The sequence below is a fragment of the Triturus cristatus genome, chromosome 3_2 (assembly GCF_964204655.1).
Source record: "Triturus cristatus chromosome 3_2, aTriCri1.1, whole genome shotgun sequence".
Classification (NCBI taxonomy): Eukaryota; Metazoa; Chordata; class Amphibia; order Caudata; family Salamandridae; genus Triturus; species Triturus cristatus.
In genome coordinates, this window is record NC_140584.1 from 501,247,605 (window position 1) to 501,269,547 (window position 21,943).

The 21,943-nt window shown below is 49.1% G+C and overlaps 1 protein-coding gene across 4 annotated transcripts in view; it reads right to left on the bottom strand.

The window, feature by feature from the left end:
• EIF4G2 (eukaryotic translation initiation factor 4 gamma 2) overlaps positions 1–21,943 on the bottom strand; it is a 169,074-nt gene that overhangs the window by 47,266 nt on the left and 99,865 nt on the right. For all 4 annotated transcript variants that reach the window (XM_085648182.1, XM_085648183.1, XM_085648184.1 and 1 more), the window contains 2 exons: positions 21,447–21,705; positions 19,565–19,769 (listed from right to left, as the gene is read on the bottom strand). In XM_085648182.1, coding sequence (XP_085504308.1) covers positions 19,565–19,769; positions 21,447–21,705 — 464 coding nt within the window. The remainder of the gene's footprint in view (positions 1–19,564; positions 19,770–21,446; positions 21,706–21,943) is intronic.

The window sequence follows — 21,943 nt, forward strand, 5'->3', positions numbered from 1 at the left end:
TCCCTTATGGCAGAAAATTTAAGTTGCAGGTATAGTATGTTCGTTACTTTTGTAATCCAGTACTCGGTGCCTAGACTCAGTACTGGGACCTTTACCCAAAACAGGTAAGTAATTACGTTTTCAGATATTATATGATTTTTAAAGAATATTTAAAGATAGCAGAAATTAAAACTTAGAAGAAATTACACAGAAGAACAGTCAATGATTTCCTACGGAAGAAAATTGGGTTACTGGCAAGTACAGTACAGTTTTAAGTATTTTTCAGAGTCCGTGCTGGACACCAAGAACCAGCACAGGGAGTTCACCTAAGAGCAGGGGAGTATTTTTGTTGGTTACTCAGCTGATTTTTGGTGAATATTTTAAGATTTGAAAAGTCCACACTTAGAAGAAATTTCAGGAAAAAGCCAGTCAATGTTACCCTATGGAGAAAATTGAGGTATCAGTTTAAAGGTAAGTACTCGCCTGGCAGAGTTAAGGTTCTGGGCATAGACTCCGGGGTCTCCCAGCGTCAGGTAGGTACAGTTTGTTCACCCTCAGCAGCACAAGGGCGGCCGGGTGCAGAGAGAGTTAGGCCCAATGTTATCCTATGAGAGGTAGGGGGGCCTTGGTTGGCGGCTGCTGACTAGGAGGCCACACTGCTGTGGGAGCTGGGCTCCTGGTCACTTACTCAGGGCAAGTGGGTAAGTAGATGGGTGTAGAGGTTGCACTGCCAGGGCCACTCGGGCGGCTGGGTGCAGGGTGCTTTTGAGCCTTCGGGCGCTCAATGATTTCAATGGGAAATCTCCGGTTTAGAAAAAGACTGCAAGCTCGGGGACGAAGATTCTTCAGGTGCCACCAGCACTTAGAGAGGTAAGTTGGGTAGATGGAGGATAGGTATGTACCCCGGGATTCAGCACAGGGGGCCGCGGGGCGCCGGGTGCCTTTTGGTGTCGGGAAATCTTATCCTCTGTTGATAGCGGTTGGGGGGGCACCTGGTTCTGAGGCCGCAGGCTTCTTCAGGAGTGTTGAGGGAGGTCATTGGGTGCCGGACTTGGGGTCAGTCGCCGTGGGGTCGTCCTCGTGGTCTTTGTTCACTCCGGCACAGGCCAGGCTTGGAGAGTGCAGAGTGTGCTGGGTTTGTGGTTCCGGGCTGCTGCCAGGGATTAGAAGTAGAGCCTCTACTCATGGGATTCCCAGGGGGCTTAAAGTCAAAAGGTAGCCAGGTCCTCCGGCGTTTGTGTGGTTGCTGGCCACAAGAGATGCCGGGTTGGAGCAGGTTCGAGGGTCAACAGGCCAGTAGGGCTGGGGCCAAAGCAGTTGGTGTCTTCCTCTTCTAAGCAGCTGCAGGGCAGGTCTTTCTTCGAGCTCTTCTTTGGATTTTGGAATCTGGGGAAGGAAGGTTCAGGGTGTCCCTAAACACTAGATTTAGTGGCGTTACAGGTAGGTGAAGGGCAGGGATTAATGGGTCCCGGTCCTGGGGTGGGTACACCCCCCTATTCTGCCTCTCTCCTGTGGGAGGGGAGGCAGTAGCCTAGTCCCGATAGGGTAGGGCTTCCCATCTTCAAGATGGCGAGAGCCCAGAGATGTGCTTCACCTCGGCTACCCCACCTGAGGGGTTGGCAGGCTGGCACATCCCTGTCCTTATTCGGGTTTCCAGCCAAGCCTCCCGCCAGAGTGGGGGGTTGCAGTGGCCTCGGGAAGCCCAGAGGCAGCATGCCTCTGAAGCTTCCCCGGCCCATCTTGAGGGAGGAGATTTAGCACCTCGCCCAGGATGTGCATTGTTGCAGACCCAGGAGATATGGGGCTCTCCTACCCAGGGGTCCAGAAACGTGGCAGCCTTAGAACAGACATGGATTGTAGGTTAGGTTTCAGGGGGCATCTCTAAGATGCCCTCTGGGGTGCTTGGTACATTAAATCCCACACTGGCATCAGTGTGGGTTTAATGTGCTAAGAAGTTTGATACCAAACCTCAGTCTTCAGTGTTGCCATTATGGTGCTGTGGAGTTAGTGTTTGATGAGCTCCCGGCACCATATACTCTTAAATGGCAGCACTGCACACAGTGCCCAATAATGGACCTGGTACTGTAGGGGCACAGGGCTCCTGTGCCCACACCATTGGCATAGGGCACCCAGCTAGAGGGGTGGCTGAAGTATTCCATGGCAGTGTAGGTGGTGGGCATGGCACACAGGGATGTGTGCCATGTCGACTGTTTTGTCTTGTACCCAGACACTCAGCCTGCAAGGGCAGTGTGTGTAAGGGTACAGGGCCACTAAGCGTGGCACAATGAGTGCTGCAGCCCTTAGAGGCCTTCCCTGGTCACAAGGCCCTGGGTACCATTTACCAGGGGCTGACATGTAGCCAGGGTTTGCCAATTTGTGTTTTAGGGAAGGAAAATAGGCCCTGGGCACCTGATTGGCAGGAGTCCAGGGCACACAGTCAAAGTACATTCAGCAAAATGTGAGGGCATACCATGCAAGAAAGATGGCACTTCCTCACATGCATCCAAGACATACTTGCCTGTAAAAAATTATTCTTAAATTAAGCTGTGCAACACAATTAGTTGCGCCTCAGTGGGGGACATCCAGAGACAGTTTCAATATATTCCCATATAATGGCATGGAAATAAAATACTGCAACCTGCTAAAGTGTGCACAGTTTGCTTTAAAATGTATCAAATTATAACCAGGTACCCTGTACTGCTAGACTGCCTTAATGCATTCATGACTATTTTTAGGTATCCGGATGGAAATGGGCTTCGAAAAGGAGACTGACAATTATAACATGCTGTAAGGTTTCTTGGGATAGAATTCGATCTCCTCAGAGGTTTCACTTTCAAATCCACTGATCTAGTTGTAGTGGGTATTGTAAAATTTAGCATAATTAAAGACCGTTTTTCCAATGGATTGTGCATCACTTAGTTAGGGACACCTTATTTGTAGAGCTAGAAGGAAATCGGTTATTTACCTTGTGACCTTCTTTTGTACCCTGTAATGCAGCAAGTTCACATGCTTTGCACCAACCTACCTTCATGTGTTGGGCACATTCATTGCAAGATGTTTCTCTTTGAAATAAGACGAGTTGTGATCCCTCCCTGAAACTCTGCACCAGGACAAATACTCCACCTCAGATTGTATTCCTTTCTGCCATGCTCAATTAGTGATCAAAGGTGGAGTGAAGCACATAACAGTAAATGACAATAGGTGCCTTGTGGAAGTAATAAAGTAAAGCCACCGGAGACACAAGATCACATAACTGGGAGGTGGCAGGGTGCATATGACTACATTACTACAGATCGTTACAAGTTAAATGAAATGTGTAGTTTTATATCACATACTTTGCATAGACTAGTGGCTCGTAAGTGGACAGAGCAGATATTTGGAACAATGCTGTGTCTTTTTAATCTATGATTGCACAATAATGCTTTGAGAATGTGGTGTAGACACCATAGCAGCCATAGAGATGTTGGCAGGGGTCCATTTCCTAGGATGGTACAATGTCTTGCTTTTTGTAAGAATGTACTCAAGGGACAGTATGAAGAGTAGGTTTTGTTCCAACGAACAAGTTACTTACCTTTGATAACGCTTTTGCTGGTGGATACAATATCTGCCTGTGGATTCCTCACCTTGTGATTATCCCCTGCGCCAGCAACATTCGGAAACTTTTGTAGCTGTACACACCGATGAGGTCGAAGACGTCACCGAGACACAGCTCCGCTCGCGACTCCGCTGACGTCACCGGCTCCATATGAAGTCCTAGTCGGCGTGATGACGCCAGTTCCGCCCTTTTTTCCTTGCCTTTGAGGCACACAGACGGACAGCGATACAAACACAGTACATAATATATAAAGCAACAGAGTGTGGAGAATAAGTAGAAAGGCAAAAGAAATAACAATGCCTTTGACAGTAACAAAACACATTTTGAAACACCATTAATAGAATTGCAGGTATAGAAGGATGGACAACGGGGAGGCGGGTGGGTCAGTGAGGAATCCACAGGCAGATATTGTATCCACCAGAAAAAGCGTTACCGAAGGTAAGTAACTTGTTCTTCTGATGGATACATCTGCCAGTGGATTCCTCACCTTGTGAATAGATTCCCACAGCAGTCCCCACTCCCGGAGGAGGGTGTCCACCCTTCTATACCAGGAAGTCCTGAAGGACAGACCGAGCAAAGTGTCATTCCATCCTCACCTCGGTGTTCAAGCAATAATGTTTTGCGAAGGTGTGAAGGGAGGCCCAAGTTGCCGCCCTACAAATGTCCTCCACAGGAACACCCCTAGACAAAGCAGAAGTGGAAGACTTTGCTCTAGTGGAATGAGCCCTTAAAACCTCTGGAGGTTCCTTACCAGCCAAAGAGTAGCATATCTTGATGCACAAGACAATCCATCTGGAAAGGGGGCGCTTGTGCACCGCTTGCTTTCCTGCAGCCAGCAAAGCCCAGGAAGAGCTGATCATCAACTCTGAAGTCTTTAGTCCTGTCCAGGTAGAAGGTCACCGCCCTCTTAGGGTCCAAGCGGTGAAGTCTCTCCTCCTCCTTGGAAGGGTGAGGGGGGGGGGGGGGGGGGGGGGGGGATAGAAGGTAGGAAGGGTAATGGACTGCCCTCAGATGGAAGGGAGTTACCACCTTAGGCAGAAGTGCAGCCCTGGTCCCGAGTACCATTCTTTCAGCATGAATGGTCAAGAATGGGAGTTTTGAACTTAAGAGCTTGAAGCTCACTTACCCTCCTTGCCGAGGTGATTGCAATGAGAAAAACCGTCTTAAAAGACAACAATCTCAAGGGACACTTGTGTAAGGGCTCGAGGGGAGAACCAATAAGATAAGTCAAGACAAGGTTTAAGTCTCATTGAGGCACAATAAAGGGAGTAGGAGGAAAACCGTTTGTGAGGCCCTTAAGAAAACGAAGAATAGGTGATTTGAATAATGACGGCTGATCCGGCAAGCAAAGGAAAGCCGACAAAGCTGATAAGTATCCTTTTACAGTAGCCACAGCAAAGCCTTGCTGAGCAAGAGAAAGGGCAAACTGCAGAATGTCAGATAAACGAGCCTTCAAAGGATCAATTGACTTCTCTCCACACCGGATAACAAATTTAGACCACCTATAGGAATAGATATATTTGGTGGAATGACGTCTGGCAGACAAAATGACATCTACCACATCAGGTGGGAGAGAAAAAGACTACAGGTTGCCCGTTCAATCTCAAGGCATGAAGGTGTAAGCTCTGGAGGTGGGGGTGTAGAACCTGCCCCTCCGATTGCGAGAGGAGGTCTGCCCTCAGAGGGAGACTGAGCAGAGGGCACGAGGAGAGGTGAAGTTCTGTGTACCACACCCTTCTTGGCCAATCCGGGGCGATCAATATGACTTGGGCCCGGTCTTGGTGAATCTGCCTCAGAACCCGAGGAATCAAGTGTATGGGAGGAAACGCGTAAAGGAGTAGTGAGCTCCAACTCAACTGAAACGCGTCCAACGCTCCCTGCATCGGATACTGGAGACTGCAGAATGACAGGCAGTGAGCACTCTCGTGAGTGGCGAACAGGTCCACCCGAGGAGTTCCCCCACATTCGAAAGACGTGACGAACCACCTCTGGATGGAGCCTCCACTCGTGGTTGGCGGAGAACTGCCGACAGACTGTCTGCACGCACGTTCAGCACCCCGACTAGATGATTTGCCATCAGACAAATCTGATGATCCAGAGCCCAGGACCATAGACAGAGCCTCTCTGCAGAGACAAAGACACCACGCCTCCCTGTTTGTTGACCTACCACATCGCGGTAGTGTTGTCCGTCAGCACTTGAACAGACGGACCGCAAAGTGAAGGGAGGAAGGCCTTGAGTGCTCAATGAATCGCCCGCAATTCCAGAAGGTTGATGTGAAGCAACCTTTCCTCTGGAGCCAAAGACCCTTGATCTCCAGATGCCCCAGATACTCACCCCACCCTAAAGTGGATGCATCCGTAATCACTAGCCACCGATGGGAGGTAGATGAAAGGGCTTTCCTTGAGACAGATTGCCCTCCACGCTGCACCAAGACAGATCTGCCGCAGCTTCTCTGGAGATCCACAGACTCCCCGAGAGCTCCTTTGTGCTGATACCACTGCCTGCAGAGGCACCACTGGAGCGCCCTCATGTGCCAGCGTGCATGGTTGACCAACAAAATGCAGGAAGCAAACAGACCGTGCCTCCGAGGAGAACAGGTGGACCGACAACAGATTCAAAGTATACAACATTCAAACAAATATACATTGTACATATTCAAAAGGAAAGCTAAAGAAAATAAGCTTTTCCTATAAGTGTACCAGATAGAAAGATACAATGTAAAACATCATGTCAAGCAAGGCATCCTTTAAGGTATACAAAGGAGGACAACGGGGAGGCGGGTGGGCTGAAAGGGCTTTCCTTGAGACAAGTTGCCCTCCACGCTCCACCAAGACAGATTTGCTTCAGCTTCTCTGGAGATTCTGATAGACTCCCTGAGATCTCCGTTGTGCTGATACCACTGCCTGCGAAGCACCACTGGAGTGCCCTCATGTGCCCACGTGCATGGTTGACCAACAGAATGCAGGAGGCGAACAGACCGAGCAGGCGAAGGACCTTCAGAACTGGAACAACCGCTCCATTGTAAAACAAAGGAATCATTTCCTGTATGCCGAGAATTCTTTGAGGAGGGAATGCTCGACACAGTAGTGTCCAGTACTGCACCTATGAACAGGTTGCGCTGAGAGGGCACCAGGTGAGATTTGGGCACGTTTATCGAGAAACCCAATTTGAAAGGCTGAGTTGTATCCTGCAGATGTAGCACTTTCTCTGGTGACTCCGCTTTGATCAGCCAGTCGTCCAGATAGGGGAAAACGGAAATCCTCGACCTTCTGAGATGGGCTGCCACCACTGCCATCACCTTCGTGAAGACTCTGGGTGCAGTAGTAAGACCAAACGGAAGGACCGCAAACGGATAATGTTGCGATCCTACCGTAAACTGGAGATACTTCCTGTGCGACTTCAGGATGGGGGATGGGGAAATACGCATCCTGCAAGTCTATCGACACCATCCAGTCCTCCAGATTCAGCGCCTGAAGAATCTGCGCAAGGGTGACCATCTTGAACTTCTCTTGCTTCAGATAAAGATTCAAGATCCTGAGGTCCAATATCGGACGCAATCGGCAGTCCTTTTTCGGAATCAGGAAATACCGGGAGTAGCATCCCTGACCCCTGTCCTGCTCTGGAACCACCTCTAGCGCACCTTTCTGTAGTAACTTCAGGACTTCCTCCTGTAGGAGAAGACGGTGGTTCTCTAAGCAAGCCCCTTGACAAGGAGGGTATTTGGGAGGGAATTCCCGAAAGGGAAGGGTGCACCCATTTTCTACAAGATCTAGAACCCAAAGATCTGCAGTTACAGATTCCCAATCTTGTAGAAAATGGGTAAGCCGGCCCACCACAGGACCAACATGATCCAGAATGGCGGATCTAGGGCTGCTTTGCGGTGGCAAGAAGGGGCTGAAGAGGAAGAGAGTTGACGGCCACGTGAGCGACCCCAGATTCTACCTCTGTATCGGTTAGACAAAGCCTTGCTGCTGTTGGGTCTTCCTGTAGGAACGAAAGGTTGCCCTTCCGAAACCTGTATCTTTTAAACTACCCCCTTGACTGGGATTGAAGGCCCAGAGACTTAGCCGTAGCCTTGCTCTCCTTAAAACGTTCAAGAGCAGCATCTGCCTTTTTGCCAAATAAACCAGAGCCATCAAATGGCAAGTCCAACAGAGTCGACTGAACATCCGGGGAAAACTCAGAAGACTTCAGCCACGCACCACTCCTGGTGGCAACAGAAGACCACATGACTCTAGCCACTGAATCAGCCGTGTACAGTCCACTCTGAATCACCCGACGCGCTGCTGCCCGGGCATCAGTCAAGACCTCATTAAAGCCAACTCTATCCTCCTCAGATAGTTGGTGCCAATTTCTTTGCATGAGCGCATGAATATAGCGTCCCTTCTTGGCCGACTGATCTAGCTTTTTTGCCTCGGTCACCTGGAACCTGAGGAAAAGCACCCTTGGACTTTCCTGAACAAGCCGCCTGAACCACCAGGCTCTCAGGCGATGGATGAGATGTTAAGAACTCAGGGTCCCCTGGAGCCGCCCTATACCTCCTAGCAACCGTCTTAGAGACTGCGGGAGCAGAAAAAGGCTTACGCCACACCTCCAACACAGGGTCAATAATGGCCTCATTAAAAGGCAACAACGGCTCCGAAACTGCAGTAGGAGAATGCAATACTTCAGTCAGAATGTTTGATTTGAACTCAGTAGTTGGCAACTGAAGATCCAGCAGTTCTGCAGCCTTCCTGATGACTGCATGATATGGAGCCACATCCTTAGAGGGTTCATCGGAAGGTGGAGTAATTTCCCACTCAGGAGACAAATCCAATCCACTAGCCTCTTTAAGCTCCTCAAACACCTCGTCAGACTCCACCAGCTCTCCTTCTGCTTCTTCCAGAAGGTACCTTCGCTCAATCACCGAGCCTCCCTTCTGGACCGAATCCTTACAAGTGGCGCCGGCTTCGAATCGGACGGCGCCGAACGTGGATCCGCAGAAGCAGCCGGCGAACGAGGTAGAGACGGCGCAGGAAGCGGCGTCGACATCCTCGGCGCCGGTAGATGCCAAGACTGCGTCGCCGGAAAAAATGGCATGAAAGGGGCCTGCGGATAGACTTGCGGCACCCCCAAATTGAACGCCATTGGACCCGCAGGTGTACCAGTGGTGTACATGGCTCTCGAAAATACCCTGTACATAGCATTTAAATAATGCGAGGGGCCCTAACCTGGTCCAGGAAACGCAGGGTACTTGTCAGGCTTCACCGGACTCGGTGCAGACGGTGGAATAAGCGGCATCGCAGGCTCACCCGGTACTTGAAGTTCCTCAACTGGAGACTGAGCCGGAGATGAAACCGGAGCCGGAGAAGTAGCCGGAGCAGCCACTGGAGAAGGACCAGGAGGCGAATCCGGAACGGGTGAAGGAGACAGTCCTTTCGGCGTCGAGTTGGTGACTTCGACGCCGAACTCTTGTCAAAGTGATGTCGAGAAGAATGCCTTTTTTTCTTCTTGGATCGTTAAGCATGCCCCGAAGTAGACCGACGCCGACCTAGACTTTCTTCTTCCTCTTATCCTTTTTCATCCTCGCGATAAAGAGTTTGGCCTCCCTTTCTTTTAGAGCCTTGGAGCTCATCTTGCGACAGCAAGAACCACCATCCACATCATGGTCAGATGATAAACACCATACAGTTGTCATGTGGATCCATGATCGACATGTGTTTGCCACGATAGGGCTTGAAGCCAGATTTCTTTGTCGACATCTTTTTCGAAAGAGAAACCCAGAAGAAACACAAAGTAACAGTGAAGCTACCAACAGCGATTCCTGAAATCGGTTGGCGCGGAAGAAAGGGAACAGACGTCACCCAGACGCGGTCTTATGGAGCCAGTGACGTCAGCAGAGTCGCGAGCGGAGCAGTGTCTGACGTAGTCTTCGACCTAATCGGCGTGGACTGCTACAAGCGTTTCCCAATGTTGCTGGCGCAGGGGATATTCACAAGGTGAGGAATCCACGGGCAGATGTGTCCATCAGAAATAGTATGTCTGCTTAAACTGCAGTATCCACCATGCAAGACCAAGACAGACGGTTGCTTGCAAAATCCCACTCAGGAAAAGAGTTTTATTGTTTAGATACTTTTAGTAAGTCAGGGTAATACAGTAGAGATTTTTCACATCCAATGTAAGGAAAATGCTACTTACCAGTATGCATCTGTTCTTGGCATGTAGAGCTGCAGAGATTCACACTGTGCATAGATCGCCATCTGGTGTTGGGCTCGGAGCTTGCACCTGGTTGTTTTGGAAGTAGTCTTTTGTAGTCACGAGATAGGCTACTCCTCCCTTGACGATAGTGCGCATGGGCATAGACTCCATCCTCCGACTGCTTTTCGCCATGATGGAGTTTGTAAGTAACAGAAAAGAGGTCTATGTGAATGTATCCAAGTAAGATAACACTGGAACAGATACAGGTTACGGGGAGGTGGGTGGGCGTGTGAATCTCTGCAGCTCTACATGCCAAGAACAGATGCATACTGGTAAGTTGCATTTTCCCATCGAGGCATGAGCTGCAGAATTCACACTCTGCATGAACTGTACAGCAGTGTCTACCCTAGCGGTGGTCGCCTGTATCGGTTGCAGTAGTTTGAAAAAAAGTGTCCTAAGAACAGCATGGCCTACAGAAGCTTGTTGCTTCGCCTGCACATCTACACAATAGTGTTTGGTGAAGGTGTGTGTAGTAATCCATGCTGCTGCCTTGCAAATGTCTTCTAGGGGAATGTTCCCTGAGAATGCCATGGAAGCCCTTAGTTTGCAATTTGAATGCACCCCAAGGGGGAATTGCTAATGTAAGTTTTGCTTTTTGGTAGCATATTGGAATGCATTTGACTATCCACCTTGAAATTCCAGCTTTGGAGATGGGTTGCCTGTATGAGGTGGAGAGAAAGCTACAAACTGTTTAGTCTTTCTGAAGGCTTTAGTCCAGTCTATGTAATAAAAGCTCTTTTGACGTCAAGCGTGTGAAGAGCTCTTTCCGCTAATGAATTGGGGTTTGGGAAAATACTGGTAACTGATTAAGATTGAAAGCAGAAATTACTTTGGGAAGGCATGTTGGATTTGTCTTAAGAACCACCTTGTTATGATACATTTGTAAGAATGGCACTTATATGGTTAAAGCCTGGATCTCACTCTCCTGAGAGAGGTGATTGCGACAAGGAAAGCTACTTTCCATGTAAGGAATTGCAATTCGCATATGTGTAATGGCTCAAATTGGGGGGACCCATGAGTCTAGTAAGAACAATGTTTAGGTTCCACACCAGAAAGGGTGGCATTATCCTTTGAAGGCCTTCCAAAAAGGCTTTGATAGCAGGTACTCTAAACATGGACAAATGTCTGTTTTGCAGGTAGGTGGCAAGGGTAGCTAGATGTAGTCTTAGAGGAGTATGCCAGATTGCATCTTTGTAGATGCAGTAAATAGCAAATTATATTTTGAATTGAAGCATTTAGCGGGTCAATTTTGTTATTATAGTAAATGCCATCTTTTCCATTTAGCTGCATAGCAAGCTCTTGAAGTGGGTAGTCTGGCTTCTTTAATGATGTTCGGGTGGAAGGTTGAGGTAACCGAACTCTAGGATTTCAGGAGCCAGACTGCTAGGTTCTGTTGTGCTGGATATGGGTGCCTTATCTCTCCATGGTTCAGTGTGAGCAGCCTTGGGGAGAGACGTAGTTTTTGGTGTTGAACTACTGAGAGTTCGAGTAGTGTTGTGAACCATGGTTGCCATGCCCATGTGGGAGCAACCAGGCTCATCCAGAGACTGCTGTTTGAGCTTGTGTACTACTAGCTGAATGAGTGGCAGAAAAGTGTATGCAAATCTGCCTGACCAGTTCATCCATATCACATTGCCCTTGGACAACGGGAGTGGGTACTTGGCGTTGAAAGTAGGGCATTTAGCGTTTGCGTGTGTGGCGAAGAGATCTATGTCTGGGTGGCCCCACATGTGGAAATAGGGTTGAAGAACTTGCGGATGAAGTTCCCATTCGTGTATCTGCTGAAAGGAAGATGTTCTGCCAGAAGATATACGTTTTGTGAAATGGCCCATCTCCATATGCTTCACGCAAGTAGAGACATCTGCAACAAGTGTTCCTCCTTGTTTTTGTATGCAATACATTGCGGTCATATTGTCTGTGCGGACTAGGACAGTTGTGGAGGAGATGTACTTGGAATGACCAACGCTAGAAATATGGCTAGTAATTCTAGGGGATTAATGTGGAGCAGCTTTGGTTGTGTGGTCCATTTGCCCTGAATTGTGTGGTTTATGAGATGGGCTCCCCAGCCTGTGAGTGATGTGTCCGCTGTTAGCACTATCTGTGGAACCGGCGCTAGGAACAGCCGCCCTCTGGAAAGGTTGTGTGTGTTCCACCACTGCAGATAGCGATGTGTGTGGCTGTCCAAAACCAGATCTGTAAGTTGACCTTGAGCCTGGTTCCACTGACATGCTAGGTATTCCTGTAAAGGGCACATTTGAAGTCTTGCATGAGGTACAATGAAAATGCAAGAGGCCATCATTCCTATGAGTTGCATAAACACTCTGGCTGGAAGTGTGTTGGGGCTGAAATTGTGCATTGTATATTAAATCCTGCACTGGCATTAGGGGGGGTTTAATGTGCTGAGAAGTGTGATACCAAACTTCAGTCTTCAATGGAGCCATCATGGTGCTGTGGAGTTAGTGTTTGACGATCTCCCAGCACCATATACTCTTAAATGGCAGCACTGCACTTAGTGCCCAGGAATGGACCTGGGTACTGTAGGGGCACAGGCTCCTGTATCTACACCACTGGCATAGAGCACCCAGCTAGAGGGGTGGCTGATTTATGCCAGGGCAGTGTATGTTGTGGGCATGGCACAGGGATGTGTGCCATGTAGACTGTTTTGTCCTATACCCAGACACTCAGCCTGCAAGGGCAGTGTGTTTGTGTCAGGGTACAGGGCCTCTAAGGGTGGCACAATAAGTGCTGCAGCCCTTAGAGGCCTTCCCTGGTCACAAGGCCCTGGGTACCTAGTGTACCATTTACCAGGGGCTGACATGTGGCCAATTTGGGTTTTAGGTTTCAGCACAGCTTTTAGGGAAGGAACATAGGCTCTGGTCACCTGATTGGCAGGAGCCCAGGGCACACTCAAAGTACATTCAGCCCTTCAGCAAAAAGTGGGGGCATACCATGCAAGAAAGATGGCACTCACAAAGATGAACTCTGATGAATTGCCCAACGCCAAATGGTCTATAGGCGTGACAGTTGCAGAGAATGTCCCTCTTCCAGTTTTTGTACATAGCATTCATTGTCCATGCAGACTATGACAACTTTCCCTATGAGGTGAGACTGAAAAGCTTTCAGTGCTAGATACACAGCTTGAAGATCTAGATAGTTGATGAAGTTTTGTACTTGTTCCATAGACCATGAATTGTGCAATTGTGAAGATGGGCACCCCCAACCTGTGCAACTAGTTTGCTGTTAGCACGATCTGCGGAAAGCACTTCTGATAAGTTGTGTTCCACCACTGCAGAGAGCGATGGGTTCAGCTGTCTAACTAGATCCGTTAATTGATTCCATTGGCGTGCTAAACATTTATAGAGGACACGTGTAAGCTTCCATGAGGCACTATTGCAATGCATGATGCCATCATCCTTAACAGTTGCATGAAAGTCTTGACTGCTAAGTATTGATTGGTCTGAGACTGTAGTAGCAGAGTTAGAATATTTCGAATTCTGGCTGCATTGGGAGAGGCTACAGCTGTGCAAGTGTTTTGAGTCACTCCCAGATAGAACTGCATTTGTGAAGGCTGAAGAGGAGACTTCTGTGCATTGACCGTGAAACCCAATTGGTGAAGGTCTACTGTAGTCTGAGTGTATTGTAAACACTTAGCCAGTAGTCTAGGTATGGGAAGACATGAATTTGCAGTCTTCCGAGATGTGCTGCCACTACTGCTAGTCATTTTGTGAACACTAAAAGCAGTTACTTCAAATGGGAGTATTTTGAATTGAGTGTTTTCCTGCTATCACAAATCTGAGACATTTGTGATGCGCTGGGTGGACCAGACTGTAAGTATGGGTCTTTAGTCCAGTGTTGACATAAAGTCACCTTGCTGTACCAGTGAAAGCACTTCAAAAGTGACCATGTGGAAGTGTTCTGACAGCAAGTACAGATTTAGGACTTTAGATCCAAAATGGGTCTTAGGGTGCCGTCCTTTGAGGGAATCAGAAAATAGAGTACACCCCTGAACCTTGGTACTAACGGAACTGGTTCTATTGCTCCTTTTGTGTAAAAAAAACAAACAAAAAAAAACTTGTACCTCTTGTTTGTGGAGCTGCAGGTGCTCGTACGAGAGTTTGTGAGTGCAAGGTGGCCGCTCAGCTTCTGAGCTCCGTCGCTCCTCTCCCTCCTGCCACCTCTGCCTGCTCGCTGCCCTGCTGACTCCGCCGCCGCCTCCTGCCTGCCTGCCTGCCTGCTTCAGCCCGCACGCCGCTGCCCAGCTGACCCTTCCTCCCGGCTCCTTACTTATGATGCCCCCAGAGCGACCGCGCAGCGGACGGGCGCAGCGGGAGCGCCGATTGTGCGCCAAAGGTAAGCCCGTCTGCGGCCGGACCGCGCCCAGCGCCAGGACCCCTGGCGCCCGCAGACCCCAGCCCACCCGCCGGACGTACGACGCCGCCACCCCCAACACACTCAACACCGGCCGAATCCCGGGATGCTACCGAGCCACCCCGAGACGAACCCACGGACCCTTCAGCTGCCTCGCCTGCAAGTTCACCTGCATCCGGTCCAGCCCCGCACCAGCAACCGCCAAGCCGAACACCAGCAGCAACCACCTCAAGTGCATCCTACTCAACACCCGCTCCGTCCACAGACACGCCATAGAGCTCTGGAACCTCCTCGACACCACAGCTCCTGACGTCGCCTTCCTCACGGAAACCTGGATGAACGACTCCTCAGCGCCCGACATCGCCATCCCAGAGGGCTACAAGATCACCCGAAGAGACTGCAACAACCAGACGGGAGGAGGGATCGCCATCATCTACAGGGACACCATCCGCATCACAACCAACACCGACGACACCCTGACAACCGCCGAACACCTGCACTTCCAGATCCACACGGACCCCAAGACCACCCTCAGAGGCACCCTCATCTACCGACCCCCGGGTCCACGCACACAATTCAGCGAAGACATCGCCGACTTAATCAGCCTGCACGCCCTCCCCTCCGCTGACTACATCCTCCCTGGGGACCTCAACTTCCACCTGGAGAACAACGACCGCAACACCACCACCCTGCTCGACAACCTCGGACTCAAGCAGCTGGTGACCACCCCCACCCACCTCGCCGGACACACTCGACGCTGTCTTCTCTTCCAGCAAGGACATCGGCTTCAGCCACGCCACCGGACGGACCACAGCTGCGTCCACTTCACCTTCAGAAGATCCACGATCCACCACCACCAGCAACAGGCTGCCCGAAGATACTGGAACAAGATCACAGCAGACCAGCTCGCCGCTTCCCTGAGCCAGCACCCTCCCGCCAGCTCAGCGAACCCCAGCCAGGCCGCCTACAACCTCACGAAGTGGATCAGCGACTGCGCAGACGACCTCGCCCCATTGAAGACCCTGCCTAGCAGACCCGGCAGCAAGAAGGCCCCATAGTTCACCGACGAACTCAAGAGCTCCAAGAAGAACTGCCGAGCCCTCGAGAAAGCCTGGAGAAGGGAACCAACACCGGACAACATGACCACCCTCAAGCTCGCCACCCGGAAGCACCATCAACTGATCCACGCCACCAAGAAAACAGCATTCAAGGACCGGCTGGACAACAACGCGCACAACTGCAAGGAACTCTTCAACATCGTGAAAGAGCTCTCCAACCCCAACGCCGGAAACAACGACATCACCCCGTCACAAGACCTCTGCAACTCCCTCGCCTCCTACTTCCACAACAAGATCGCTGACATACACAACAGCTTCAGCCCACAAACAACGCTCCCCACGACCGCACCAACGCCCCCCACCACCACCCTCAGCGCCTGGACCCAGATCAACACAGAAGACACCATCCGCACTATGAACTCTATCCACTACGGATCTCCGACCGACCCCTGCCCCCACCATGTCTTCAACAAGGCCGACGCTGTCATCGCACCCCACCTGCGGGACATCATTAACACCTCCTCCGACACCGCCACCTTCCCTGAGAGCTGGAAGCACGCCGAACTCAGCGATCTACTAAAGAAACCAACAGCGGACCCCACCGAACTCAAGAATTACCGCCCCATCTCGCTCCTCCCGTTTCCAGCCAAAGTCATCGAGAAGACCGTCAACAAGCAGCTGGCTGCCTTCCTCGAGACGAATGGATCCCTCGACCCCTCACAGTCCGGCTTCCGAGCCAACCACAGCACCGAGACCGCCCTCAAAGCTGCCACCGATGACATCCGAACCCTGCTGGACAACGGTGAAACAGCGGCCCTCATCCTCCTAGACCTCTCCGCAGCGTTCGACACTGTTTGCCACCGCACCCTAGTGCAGCGCCTCAGCAACATCGGAATCCAGGAGAAGGCACTGGAGTGGATCATCTCCTTCCTCGCTGGAAGGACACAGAGTCCGCCTACCACCGTTCAGATCTGCAGCCACGGAAGTCATCTGCGGCGTCCCCCAGGGCTCCTCGCTCAGCCCCACCCTCTTCAACGTCTACATGAGCCCCCTTGCGGCCATCGCACGCCAACACAACCTCAACATCATCTCCTACGCCGACGACACCCAGCTGATCCTCTCCCTGACCAACAACCCCGCCGCCGCCAGAACCAACCTCCACGAAGGGATGAAAGACGTAGCAGAGTGGATGACGACCAGCCGCCTGAAACTGAACTCAGACAAGATGGAAGTCCTCATCCTGGGCTCCTCGCCCTCCGCCTGGGACGACTCCTGGTGGCCCCCCGCCCTGGGCACCGCACCGAAACCGACAGACCACGCACGCAACCTGGGCTTCATCCTGGACCCCTCCCTCTCCATGACCAGACAAGTAAACGCCGTCTCCGCGTCCTGTTTCAACATCCTGCGCATGCTACGGAAGATCTTCCGGTGGATCCCCACCGAGACCAGGAAGACGGTCACCCAGGCACTCGTCACCAGCCGACTGGACTACGGCAACGCCCTCTACGCCGGAACCACCGCCAAGCTCCAGAAGAGACTCCAGCGGATCCAGAACGCCTCAGCCAGACTCATCCTTGACATCCCCCGACGCAGCCACATCTCCGGACATCTGAGAGACCTGCACTGGCTCCCCGTCAACAAGAGAATCACCTTCCGTCTCCTCACCCACGCACACAAAGCCCTACACGACCAAGGCCCGAGCTACCTCAACAACCGCCTCAACTTCTACGCTCCCAAACGCCACCTCTGATCGACCAACCACGCCCTCACCGCCGCCCCCTGCATCCGAAGAGCAACAACTGGAGGAAGGTCCTTCTCCTACCTGGCCGCCAAGACCTGGAACACCCTCCCTCCCGACCTTAGTCTGACCCAAGACCACCTCTCCTTCAGGAAGAAGCTCAAGACCTGGCTGTTCGAGCAGTAGCGCCCCCCTCCCCCCCAAGCGCCTTGAGACCCTCCGGGTGAGTAGTGCGCTGTATAAATGCCTTGATTGATTGATTGATGGAATATTGATCTCCAGGCAATAACCAGGTTGGATAATGTCTAGCACTCATTTGTCTGATGTTCTGGATTGCCAAATGGGAAAAATTGTTAATGTCTTTCCAACAGGTGTTAAATGATCGGGGAAGTGTAGGCAAGTCACTGTTTAGTGGGGAAAGGGGAGTTACACGTTGGTGTGCTCTTACCCCTACCTTTTAAATGGTTTTCCTTGTACCATCTGTAGAAGCCTCTAGAGGGAAAGGGTTGCGTGGATTTAGATTAGAAAGTGTTAGGGTCTGAGGATGTAGTTTTGACCCCCCCCACACACCTATAAAATGAGCAGCAAAATGAGCCTCAGCTTGGAGACTGAAGCGCTCCTATGGATTTTGCCACATTTGTCTTTTTTTCTAAAGCCTCATCAACTTAATGTCCGAAATGACGTTTGTCAAAGGGGGTATTTAAAAAAAGACTACTGGACTTCTGGTTTAAAACCTGAAATCCTAAGACAGGCATGTCGATGTAGGAGAATGCTGGTGTTAACTTCTCTCGCTGCAGTGTCAGCAGCATCTAGAGCACACCTAACAGAAAAATTAGATACAAGTTTTCCTTCTTGGGATAGATCTTGTGCCTTTTTCTTGTGCTCTTCTGGGAGGTATTGGGATAGGCCTTCCATCTCTTCCCACTGTGTTAACTGCCATACCTAGCTAGTAGGCTCCGAGTGTTGGCAATGTGCAGGTGGTTAGCGGCTTGAGCAGCCACCCTTTTCCCCGGATGCGTCAATTAATTCAGAATATCTGGGGGAGGGGCATCCCCAGAGGTCAGAGTTTGCTTTCTTACGAGAATTAGAAACTACCAGTGAGTCTAAAGGGAGCTGTCCATTAATAAATACAGGATCAGAGGGGATCGGGGAGATTTTAGTTCAGGTGCTGAATGGACTAGTCCCTTTTATCCTTTCAAGCGGAATATTTTGGTTCTGAACCAGATTGGTCTTTTGGAGTGGAATGTTTTGGATCTGAAGACTCTCCTCAATCCCAAGCCAGAAGGCTTGACCATTTGTTGTTTTGGTGCCGGGCCCGAGGGCCGGGCATCGAAAACTTTTGTCTTAGTGCAGACCAAGGCCCGAAGGCAGAGGTGGTGCTGAAGCCTTATATTTAGTGGAACAGTTTATGGGGTAAGGACTTTAGTACTCATGGCACCCTGTCGCACTGGAACATCCTCGGACTCCAATTAGATTGCCAAGTAGCTTCTTGCTGTTCAGATTCTTCTCCCAAGATATCCGGATTATGTGGAGTGCTTCGGCGTCTCATTTCCCATCTTCAAGCCAGATGATCCAGAAGTGTCTTTTTCAAACGAATGATCGACAAGCCACACCAAAGTTGCAGACTTGGTGAAGGTAGATGCAAGGATACTTGAGTGGCACTGAGAACAGAATTGAAAGAGTCCGTTCCATTGGCAGAAGGCTGGGCCAACGTGACTAGGCCCAAAGGCCACCCACGATGTTTGACCGAAGATGGAATTTCCCAGTCGAATCGATACGTGGAGAAGGAAATGTGTACGATAATACAGTCAAGGGTACAGGGGATTGCGCACTGAGGGGGAACACAAGGGTCCGTTTCGAACCGGAGCGCAGCAAAACAAATCCAAACCCGATGGCAGAAAGAAATCAATGGAGTCGATGCCCATGCGTACGACCATCAAAAGAAGAAGACCTTGTGACTGGGAAAGACTTCTTTGAAGAACTTGCAAATATCCAGACTCAATACTAGATGGCAGGAGTATGACAAGTATGTTTATCTACAGCACACATGCCTCGAACATAAAATGCTTCACAAAACTAAGATTCATGGAAAAGTTGAGCACCATTTCCCCTTGCTTCTCTTAATTAGTAAGAAGTAAAAGCAATGAACCCAGAAAAAGCGCCTTACATGTTGCTCCTATGAAGCAAAATGATCTTTCAGCTGGAGAGAAAAAAAACCCACACCAAAAAGACTGAAAAGGTGAACAGTCTTTCCACAGCACCGCATTTGAGGTGAGAGCCTGTGTGAATTACACTGAAAGGACAGCTTTTTCAGAGGCTATGCTACCTCATTTACTAAGTGTTTATTTTGCTATAACTAGCAACAGTAAGTTGATGCAGCAAACGGCCTGCTTAAAGAAAAGGCACAGTCAGATTGGTGAACAAAAATGAACAAGGGTTGAAGGACATTGCCCCCAAATGTAGGCAGATATAAAACATTTGGATTCTGCATGTGTAGTGATCATGAACAATGAGACATAGGCATGACAAATTGTACAATCAAAGGTTGCAGATTTAATTCTAGTAAAAGGTTCAACAGAAATGCTCACCTGGTAATCAAAATATTCACAAATCCCTTATCTAAATGAAGTTTCGGTGAAATGTTGTCTTTTATCCATTTGTAGATAACTTGAGGGGATGGATCCAATTCTATTTGCTTCAACAGCTCCTTCTCAAGTTTCATGAGTGGAAACAAGAAGCTCAGTCCCTTTCCTTCCAAAATCTCCAGCATACGGTCTTTATTCTGGTCAATTTCTGCGAGGACATTCAAATTTAGAAATCAAATAGTTATCACTTTCAGAAAGTCAGGATTTTGCTTCCAATAAAAAAAAGAATTGGTAGTGAAGGTTTAGGGTACTGGGCATCTGGACTACGGTTACATAGCAAATGTGAAAAAACAAAAATTAGTTATTAGCCTTGATCTCAAGTTCTCCATGGTATCTTTCACACATTCACGTTTAAATAATTACCCATAAGGCTGCGAATCCCTGGCAATCTCAAATAGCAGTAACTGTTAAAATAGCCATATAGGCTTCAGTATTGGTTGAAGTTCTTCGTGTTTCAAAAGGTGTGTGCAACTGAAACAAAGTGGGTGTGCTAGTGTAGGAAGCTGGCTCTGTATATACTATACCAAAGTGAGGTATAGGGTGCACAGAGTCCAGTGGAAACCCAAAAGTAGGCAGAGATAGCACCTCACTCCATTTGTGGTAGTGTGGTTGAGCAGTAAGGCTTTATCAGAGATTTGTTGTACACAGTCTGCAAATGAATCCACACACTCAAAGACTGAATAGCAGACCAATTGTTTTTGTATAAAAAGTATTTGTTATTTTATTCCCTAGAACCAAACCAGCCCGGCACAGGTAAGTGATAAGTACTTTGTAGTAAATATACAGTTTGTAACAGTTTGTATTGAGTATATATTATTAAACAGAAACAATTGGCCTAGAGTTCAGTTCTTAAGTGTGTGAATTAATTTGCTGACTTTGTACACCAAATGCTTAACACTGTCCTCCGATATTGCCTTACTGCTCAACCACAACAGTAAATAGTAAGGTTCTATCTAACTTTAACCTCTGGGGTCACCTAGACTCTATACACACACTACCTCATTTTGGTGTAGTATACATAGAGCCAGTTTCTTACACTTTGCAAAACTGCCTCAGTCAGCTAAAACAGCTGGTGCACCCCCCACCTTCCCTGGTTGCCCTTCCTAAGGACTATCAGACACTCTACAGAGAACAGGCCACTCGCCAAGGTTTCACTTTGCTGCATTTTGAACAAAACAAAAAAGCCAACTTTGTCTAAAGACTAGGTTTGTTACTTTAGAAAGCATTTTATTTGCAGGTGCACCCATTTCTTGCAAAGATGCTAGTCTCCCATCGACTCTCGCCAGCCCTAGTGCCTTCTGATTTTCAAACTTGCCTAGGGATGTCCAAGTTAAGAGAAAAGGTTAAGGATATCTTCCCATGGTTTAGTTCCTGTGGCCCTATTACAGCAAGAAAAGGCTTTGGGGCAAGAAATTGCACCCCTTCACCTAGACCAGCGTTTTATTTTTTTAAACCCACAGACCTTTTTATAGGCATTACCGCTCAAACTACATAGATGGATTGCCTAGCTGCAAGTGAATCCAAAGGGGTCTGCACTACGTCCACTTTTGGAAGCAGAGTTGCAGTTCTGCTGCGTTGTATGCTCTGTCGGCAAAACTCACTCTTGCATTCTGCTTTGTGCAAGACTGTGCTCCCCTCTGCTGCAACATGTTTGAAGCACATTCTCCGGGCCTCACTGAGTGGCAAGTAAGTATGTGGCATTGTGGGATTAGGGCAAACATCACAAGCTTGAGTTCTATGACCAGAATCCTGTTAGTTGAATATTCTCGCGGTAAACACAAAAGTACAGGAATCATTAGTGTACAGCAAGATTCACATGCCTTACCTGGCAACATCTTCTGCATGTTAACTTTGCTTTGCTGGAAAAGTTCTGTAAGCCATTCTCGATCTTTCAACTTGGCCAATTGCTGAAGGCAAAGCAAGAAAAGTGGAAAATGGGTGCCACTTTCCAGGGGTTGTGCCAGTTCAGAAATGCTAACAAGCTCAGCGATTATGGCACGAGCTGCAAATTGGGCCAAATAGGATTTTACCAGTGGTATGTCAACCTCCAATTTAGGACACTGTTCCAATACATTAAGGAAAGCCTGTATTAAAATAAAACATAAAACGTTTAAGCAAATAAATCATTTAAATAAAACTTTCAATTACACTACAGAATGACAGTTTACATTAGAAGCATCCATAGCTTTCCTATAAACATACTTTAAAGCAAGGAATACATCTCTAGGCTTAGGAGTGTGTTAATTCTAATTCCAATTCAAATTAATTGACAAAAATATAAACAAATCCCATAACAGGCCTACCTAAACCAATCACAATGTT